Source organism: Brassica oleracea, chromosome C3 (genome assembly GCF_000695525.1).
Source record: "Brassica oleracea var. oleracea cultivar TO1000 chromosome C3, BOL, whole genome shotgun sequence".
Lineage (NCBI taxonomy): Eukaryota > Viridiplantae > Streptophyta > Magnoliopsida > Brassicales > Brassicaceae > Brassica > Brassica oleracea.
The window spans coordinates 44,920,530-44,929,175 of NC_027750.1; the positions used below are offsets into that span (position 1 = coordinate 44,920,530).

Consider the following 8,646-nt stretch of genomic DNA (forward strand, 5'->3'; position numbering starts at 1 on the left):
AAAAAGAAAATGTTAAGTTTTGGAAACAAAACTTAGTCTCATTTGTATTGTTTTTTTGGCTTCAAAGCTTAAATCCAGAATGATTATGAATCTTAAAGACAGAGAAAAATAATGGAGCTTGTTGGATTTAGCTTTACTGTTATATTGTGTTTGGTGAGGAATCATACCGTTGATGGCCCAGTTACATTGGTCCCTAGACATCTCTTCTATTCCATTGTTTGACCTGTCCAAACATTTTTGAGTTTATTTTGTCAGAAACATCGCAAAATAAAGAGGTCGCATGACAATTAAAAAAAGAAACAGTCTTAAGTTTTGCTTACTTTCAGTTCAGTTCAAGTAAAGCTTTTTCGGTTAACGCGATCTGATTCTCTGCATCACCAGGTTTTCTTCCAACCTTCACCTGTGGGATTTTCTGTACATATGATTTTAGACAATTAGGTCAGAAATACACTCTAAAGTTTATATGTGTAGGCCACAACATTCTTACGTTTCTTCTTCTAGCAAATTAAAAAATGTTTACCTCAAAGACTTCTCTGAATAGCTGCTTTGAGACATTTGATCACTCCTGTCTTACTGCCTAAGATTTGACTGGAGATACATCAGTATGTTTTATGCTTTATTCCTGGCGCAAGCCCGAGAAGTTAGATGATGGTAGAAGAGACAATACCTTGATCAAATCAAGAGATATTTTCGTTCTTACATATTTGGGCAAAACCCTTCAAGATCTTATTGACCTCTGAAACAGTAACGGTTTCATCATCTTCTTCCTATTTGTCGTCCTCATACCGACACAGTTCGCTCAAGCTAGGGAAGAAGAACCGGCCCAATTCCATACGACGCCATAGACGCCAGCATCCCAGCACCCTTCGGATTCTTTTCCCCGACCAATTCCTCTAGTCTGTTGATTAGTCTTGTTAAACATGATTTCAACTATCTCTTGTCAAGAAAAATATGACTGAAGAGAAAGTTAAGAAGACAATGAAGAGATCGGCAGATTTGATCGCCATCAGAGAAGAGAAAGTTAAGGGGACAGAGAAGAGATTACCTGATTTTGCGAGGATCAGAGTATCAAAGAAAGGATTTATATAAGGTAAAAATCAGGGATTCGGAACGGTTGCATGGGTCAGATTGTAGCCGTAAAGAAGGGGGTTTAATGAGAAAGATTGGTGGAGACCGACGTTACAGAAGAGAATCGGAAATGGTGATAAACGTTTGCGTTTCTACGATGGGTACGAAGCAGGTGAAGTTGATGAGTCGCTTAGAGCTGATAATGTGTACAGATTAGCCCACACGAAAGCCCGGTAACTTAGAAACTTGACTTGATGCTTAATGAAGATGACGTGAAAAAACGGAGCCTCCCTATTAGTTGATTTTTTAAACCAACGTGGACACTCTCTATGCACAGCTTATTTTCCTTTTAGTATAGTTTAGATTGGTCGTTTAGACGCCGCCGCCTCAACCGATTTCTAGAACATTAAGTCAAACTACAGTACTTTTTTTTTTCATTTTACCACATATTACAATCATGATAAAATAAAGGAAATAATAGCTTCATGAGTTGGTCTAGCGATTACAGGTTTGATTTGTTTTGGCGTTGTCCACAGTACTTCAGACTCATTTAACGCTCTTGTAGTCTTAGTTTTTAAAGAGGCTAATATACAGTAATCATTATGTTAACTCTTCTAATATAGTGTGGTCGGTCACCAAAATTTTTCAATATAAGTAAAAGTTAACTCTTCTAGGTTGCTCACATGCAAAATTTAGTTTCACTGAGGTGGATTTCATTCAAAACAGGTCCACTAAAAAATACGGAATCCCACAAAGCTGCTAGGCCTAGCTCGAAAAAGGCATACCTAACAACTGTACAAATTACACATGTGACATGACATTGTTGATCAAACGCCTGAAGGAGAAGCACCTCAGAAGAAGGGGATCCGCATACCTGACCTCTAAAGAGAAACTTAGAGAGTGAAGATTCACTTCACTACGTTAAATTTATCGTAAGGTTTGAGCTCGCTTTCAACAATTTATGACCTCATATTATCATTGAAGTCTGATCTTAGATCTTCGGAGTCGTTTCCCAAACCCTCTTCATTTTCATTAGAATTTGCATTGTATTTGTAACCCTAACCACTTTTGTAACCGTTCTAGAGTCACAATTTCAATATATTGAAATAATCTGGTCCATATGTCCCTATATCCTGAAGATTAACCGCATTCTAGGAGAAACCTAAAACTTTTCATTTACTAGTCGCATAATCCGTTTCCCAGTGCACAACCCCAGAAAGATCAACTCTAAACGGCTTGGTCTGTTTAACTTGTACCGAGAGGTGGTTTGATTTTGATCTACCCAGACAGCATTATGGTGAGCTAATGAGAGTTTTTTTTCTGGTTGTAACACGTGGAGGATTCCACGTAAGGAATGGGATCAACTGGAAAGGACAAGTTTTCTCAAAGATGGCGGAACCACACTCAAAAAAAGAATGGAAGTATGGTTTGATTTCTAGTTGAAAGTCTTTGTTTTAAAAGAGGTTTTATATATGGCAGGGAGTGGGCAATACACTGAAAAAACACTATGAGACATATCTAGTGGAGTATGAGTATGCTCATGATGATGTAGATAGTGAATGTTCCTTACTATGTCGCAGGTACATTAAGAATGTCGTTGAAGCAGTAGCACGGCAGGGGACTGGGTGAACTGTGGAGAAAGGGCTCAGTTCAGATGTGACAGAAGGCCTGGCCTTGGAGCCTTCAAGGTAAAGCAAACAAACAAGCCACTCAATGACCTGTGTGTGTACTGATTAATAATTATTATCATGACAGGATTATGCGAAAGCGGATGGATTCGAATGTGTGCGCAAACGGTAGCGTCTCTAATTACAGGAACAAGTCGCAGAAGACCTCTAATGGCTTGCTTGTCCCTTAGCTTCACGTTTCTTCTTTCATTGTACCTTTTCTTTTTCTCTTTCTTTTTAAAATGATTGATTCCTCCTCCTCTTACGATTTTTTTTGCAGTGCACGTTTCATTCTAATTATATATGTTGAATGAAAGACGGTAAACAATCCATAATTAAATTAACCAATTGCTAAAAGTTTCATAAGTTCTAGAAAGAAACAATTGCTTTGTACATGTACAATTAAAAGATTTATCACAAGAGTAGTTTATAATGCGAATGGAGATTACTGACGTAGACCTGCGTAGAGGTCTTTGAGCGCAGTGTACAATGGTTGAGCCGCTTTGGGTTGATCCACCATCCCAAGTAGAATGTCTGATGTGCTTAGGTATGGATCGCCATAGAACTTAACATTCGTGTCCCTTCTCGTCGTCACCACATTGCCTTCAAGGGATAGTCCCACAAATGCCCCTGTTAGAGATTACAAGACAAAATCATTCAAATTATCCTGTAATATATCGAAAACAATATTAAAGATAATGGAATAAACCTTTGCAACGGCTGTAAGTATAGCAGAGGCCAGAGCCTCTATCACCAGCACGGAGGTCAGCCTCCAAGACTCTCCCTATAGGTCCTGCAGCTGCACTGCATCCTGCGCCTAGAGAGAAGTGCATTCTGCTGCAGAAGGTCTTCACAGCTTTCAAGTCATGCAGCACTATAATGAAGTCCATCAACTCACCTCCAACCTGAGCACCCCATCCTAGACCTAGTGAGAGTAGGGCAGATGGAGCAGACCATGACCCGTCTGATCTCCGAGAGATAACCAGACCAGTCCCGAGATTGTACGAGAGAAAAGCCCCAGCTTTAGCGACAGTGAGGATGGCCAAACCCTGAGCTCGACTAAGAAGGGCATGAGGGATGGATTTCTCAGGGTCAGATCTAGCTACCTGGGAGTAACCTCTCAAGGTATTAGAAGCCTTGTAGATCTCATCTTCCATGGATAGACCAATGGGGAGATTCAACCAGCCTCTTGTACAGGTCCAATCAACAACATCATGCTTTGCAACCTGAACAGCATTACTAATAGAGTTAATGAGGACACCTTGCAAAGGATCAAGCCTCTCGTAGCAGGAATCACAGACTCTCTGGGGATTCCTTTCACGGAACCTAGTGGGCATCAAGCACCTTCCTCTGGAGCAGTTCCTACAGAATATCCCTCCGCAGAAGCGACAGTGATGCCTGCCGCAAGTGATAGCGGTGAAGGGAGAAGAGCAGTGCATGCAGGTAGTAGTGGAACTGTCGGGGAGCCAGTGAGGAGGTTCAGCTTCGAGCAGGTCCTTGTAAACACTGTAGTTGGGTTCAAGAAGAGGCGGGGCGCTTGGTATGTAAACGGAGGAGCCAAGGAAGGAGACGTTCTGGTTGGAAGAAGAAGAAGAAGGGGGTTTCTGGTCGTCGAGGCCCTTGTTACTCCCGGTGACGATTGCTATCAACCCAGTCAACACGTTCTTCAAGTTAACATCTACTTTTCCTTGTTTGGGTTCAGCTGAATCGAATCCTTCATCTACGTAATCTTCTTCTGAGTCGTCGATGATGGGATAATTAGGCTCTATTTTTGTTGGAATTGACTCGAGAGACGACGAATCTCCATATCCATCATCATCATCATCATCTTCATACTTGAATTTCATCTTCCCATTAAGACTAGCCATATGCACAAATCCAAATTCTGTATAAAAGAAATCATAAACACACAAACAAAAGCTCAAGAACCCTACTAGCTACCTTTGATTTCAATTCAACAACCAAAATCAACGGATCAATAGAGGAATAAACCTGTGCTTTGATCTCGATACAAGTAACTCACGTAACCCTATCGATTCTCCGATTCAACAAGATAACCACGCTTCTGAGGACTATTTAATACTAATAAATATTATATATTCCGGTAACCAAGTCTTCTAGGATATTCTTATATTTGTGGGCCCACGAGGCTTTACGTGTCCCTCTTTCTTTCTTTTTTCCATGTTTTTCATCATCAAAGTTATTGATTAAAATCCAGTGTTTTTTTTTTTTTTTGGTCAATTTGAAATCCAGAGTTAATTAGCTTAAAATACATAAAACGTAACAAATTTACTACCAACCTAAAACAATAAAAGTAGACAAGTAGCTTTAGTCTATGTTCGAAATTATGATAGGTGTGAATTGGATGGTTGAGTTGGACATATCGAATTAACAAAAGGTAGAAAATTAATTGGAGAGAGATTTCTTTTAGAGGGTTTTATCTATATTTCGATCTATATATACAATGTTTGTAAAACTTATTTGCAAAAGTTAAACTGTAGCGGTAGGAGTGCCTTTTCTAAAGGCGTAGGCGTGCTTTTTTGTTTATTTTTGAGAAATTTGGATCTTTATTGTCTTTTTAGTATTAAATCAAATTTTGTCAGTTTTTGAATTTTCATTCTCTTGTAAACAAAAATTTATACCAATATATTTACAATGCAAAAAATTAAAAAATATATATAAAACATGAAATAGTCAAACATGTGCATATGTAAAAAATATTTTTAGATTCAAAAAATATTTGAAATAATAAGTTCAAAAATGGGCTAAATGTGTTTGTATATCAAATCTACTATCTACACCGACTTAGATTATGCAGTCTACTGAAGATGCAATGACCTAACCAAGGTAGAATGCGCAATACACCGAAAACATTTTGATCTACTAAAGCAGAATAACAAATCTAAGTTTCTTTCTATGTTATTTATAATCTCTATTCTCTATCTACCATTTCATATCTTTTCTAACTTGGTAGAATGTAAGTTCTACAAGATTTGTAAACAAAATACGAAAATCTAAGAGAAAACGGTTATAAGATATTCCCTAAATCTATTAAATATTTTTTCTTTTCTTTTTTAAATATTGTTTCCTAAATGTCTTCTTCGTTGCCACAACGATTTGGACAAAAATCGGGGGGGGGGGGGGGGGGGGGGGGTTAGGAAATCTATTTGGAAATCGTCCGAAAGAAGTGGATGTAGATTTCTTGCTGATGAAGAAAAAGGAAGTATATTACTACTTTAGACACAAGTAAAACCTTTGACAACCTAAAGACGTATATGGTTTGTGAAGACTTTGGAATCGATGTAAACATGGTCAATATCGAGCTGAGTTACTTACCCTCTGATTTGATTATTGGCATCGTGCCACATGTTTTCATCACTAATGATCGGCAACTAAAAATTATATATATATATATATATATGTGTGAAGAACAAAGCTTTGACGCGGTTATGTGTGTGTATTCGATCTAAGGTCGAGACAAGCAATATTAAGGTCGATTTTAACTTGAATGAAAAAGCTATTGAGTCGCCTAACAGAGAGGAAGAGCCTATGTCGTATGAAGCTTCAGATGATATTTATAGTGAAACCGAGCTTGAAGTAGAAGATGTTAAGCTGGATGAAAGTGATGATGATAACAAGCGTGACAAAGATACAATAAACGAAAAGTCTGTCCGCTTTTCTCTGGTTGATGTTGTGAATAAGGGTCAACATTTTACTTGCAAAAGAGCTTTGAAGACAACAATGGAAATATGTGCAATGAAAAATAACTTCGACCACAAGCTTGGCAAATCGGATAAAAAAGTTTGGTACGTTCGTTGCGCAGATGATGATTGCAGCTGGCGTGTTTGTGCATAGGGATTAACAGGTTCTTTATATTTTATTATCAAAAAGTATTCACCTGATCATTTATGTGCTCCATCAACGAGAAACAGTTATGTTCGGACATCTTCATCAAAAACAATTGGTACTCTCATTATGCATAAGTATAAAAGTGTCAAGGAAGGGCCGAAACCTAATGATATCATCCAATTTATGCGTAATGATCATGGAGTTGAGATATCCTACTCTTTAGCATGGGAGGCACGTGAGTATGCAGTAAATGTTGTGAGAGGCATTCCAGAGAAAAGTTACGAAAACAGAAGAGGAAAGAGGAAAAGAAGACCAATGTGAAGCTAATCGTCCTTTATCAGCGAGAAGAAGCTACTCCGAGCTTTAACAACTTCGATTGTAATCGGCGGAGATTACAAAGTGATTTTAATCGGTGGTTCTAAAAGAAGAAAGGCAAAAGGAGGACGACAAAGAGATGTTACGACCAGATAAAGCTCTCCGACGAACTTAGACGGGCCAGAGAAAAAGGGTGTCGACGGCGAAAACGAAATCGCCTCTTCGATTGAGAAAGAAAGTCGGAGACGATGATAGGGTTCTACTTTTTTTTTTTTTAACTTCTTATTTCATTAAAGCAAAATGTTAATTTTATTAACTGTATTTTAAAGAATTGAACAAAACTAGATTTTCATTATTGTTTATACTATAGGGATTTTGGTTTTAATTCTAAGGGGACAAAAGTATAGTTTTTTTGTTTTTTTTGCCAAATTTCTCTTTATTTGTTGTGTTTACTAATAAATATATATGGAGTTTCGGCTTTATCTTTTTCATCTCTGTATATATATATCATATTTATCATCATTTCTTTACAATTTTTATTACCTATTACCCAAATTAAGTATAGTACGATTCAAAGAAAAACGATTTGAACACAACTGTATCTGAATATTAAACTTTTGGGCTTAATTGCATAAAACACGTTGAACTTACGCACCACGTTTAATAATTAAGCGTACAACTCGGACAAAACTCGCTTCACCACATTTCGCAGCCCATTTGGTCGTTTTCACCACGCCCATGCTCCGATCGATGTATACGTAGCCGTATACGCAGCAGATAATGCGGTGACGCGCCCGGGTTTAGAACATTTGCTGTAGCTAAAAGAGACATAAAATGACAAATGCGCCTTGACAATCAACTTTATGTAGTAAATAATAGGTAAATTGATAGCTTTAAGTTGAGAGAGAAAGAGAGCATGTAAAGAGGTGAAAATTATGGCTATCTTCTCCCCTGTTTTTTCCGACAAGATTTGCCGTTCAGCAGAGATAAACTGGGCATTTGATGTTAAACGATTAACAAATCGATTTTCCTAAAAAAAATCAAAATTTTGATTTGTAAATGATTAAAAACGAATAATCCATTTGACATGTACCACTACTACAAGAAAACAACGGTATTCTGACGGACATTCCGACGGAAAATGAAATCCTCGGAATATCCCGAGGAATTTCCGAGGAAACACAAAATTTGGTTTCCTCGGAATTTCCTCGGAATTTCTTCGGAATATACCGACGGAATTCCGAGGAAATATCAATCCGTCGGAATATTCCGAGGAAATTCCGAGGAAAAATGTGTTCCTCGGAAAAAACCGATGAATTCCGAGGAAATATTATAGCCGTTGGAGAGCCGTTGGGGGATTTTACAAAATTCCGAGGAAATTCCGACGAACTAGCCGTTGGCGTCGGAATTTCCTCGGTCTGTCGGCAGGATTTAAACTATAAATACAAGCACTCCTCTTCCTCTTCATTCACTCCATATCTTCATCCTCCCTCTTACTCTATTTACACACGAATTTGATTCATAAAAAATATGTCTTCTTCAAATTATTTTCGTTCTTGGATCGATCGACCTCATTTGGATCCGAACACGAGATTGCTTACGGAAGAATACCAACGAGGTATAACCGAATTCATGGGGTTAGTTCACCGAAAACCGGAAGCAAAAACAGGTATGTTAAGATGTCCTTGCTCTAATTGTAAAAATAGAAAGGTTATTAAAGAGTGGAATGTTTGGACTCATCTATATT

At 38.0% G+C, this 8,646-nt stretch overlaps 2 protein-coding genes and 1 long non-coding RNA gene across 5 annotated transcripts in view; 1 reads left to right on the forward strand and 2 right to left on the reverse strand.

Annotated features, from left to right (window-relative positions):
• Positions 1–1,924: 1,924 nt before the first annotated feature.
• Positions 1,925–2,963, forward strand: LOC106336064. The gene is made up of 3 exons (XR_001268813.1): positions 1,925–2,489; positions 2,649–2,756; positions 2,824–2,963. It is a non-coding gene; the product is annotated as an uncharacterized LOC106336064 (long non-coding RNA).
• An 83-nt stretch (positions 2,964–3,046) lies between these two features.
• On the reverse strand, positions 3,047–4,816 carry LOC106336062. 3 transcript variants are annotated; one of them, XM_013774781.1, is made up of 3 exons: positions 4,728–4,816; positions 3,445–4,620; positions 3,047–3,365 (listed from the first exon to the last, which is right to left on the reverse strand). In XM_013774781.1, the coding sequence occupies exons 2-3, from the start codon at positions 4,601–4,603 to the stop codon at positions 3,181–3,183; spliced, it is 1,344 nt and encodes a 447-aa protein (XP_013630235.1). In that variant the 5' UTR covers positions 4,604–4,620; positions 4,728–4,816; the 3' UTR covers positions 3,047–3,180. The 3 variants fall into 3 exon arrangements, with proteins under 3 accessions (XP_013630235.1, XP_013630237.1, XP_013630236.1); XM_013774783.1 differs by having other exon boundaries at positions 3,445–4,595; positions 4,677–4,805; XM_013774782.1 differs by having other exon boundaries at positions 3,445–4,805.
• A 2,743-nt stretch (positions 4,817–7,559) lies between these two features.
• LOC106332987 overlaps positions 7,560–8,646 on the reverse strand; it is a 5,390-nt gene continuing 4,303 nt past the window's right edge. Inside the window, exon 2 of the mRNA XM_013771465.1 lies at positions 7,560–7,717. Coding sequence (XP_013626919.1) covers positions 7,596–7,717 — 122 coding nt within the window. The 3' untranslated portion in view covers positions 7,560–7,595. The remainder of the gene's footprint in view (positions 7,718–8,646) is intronic.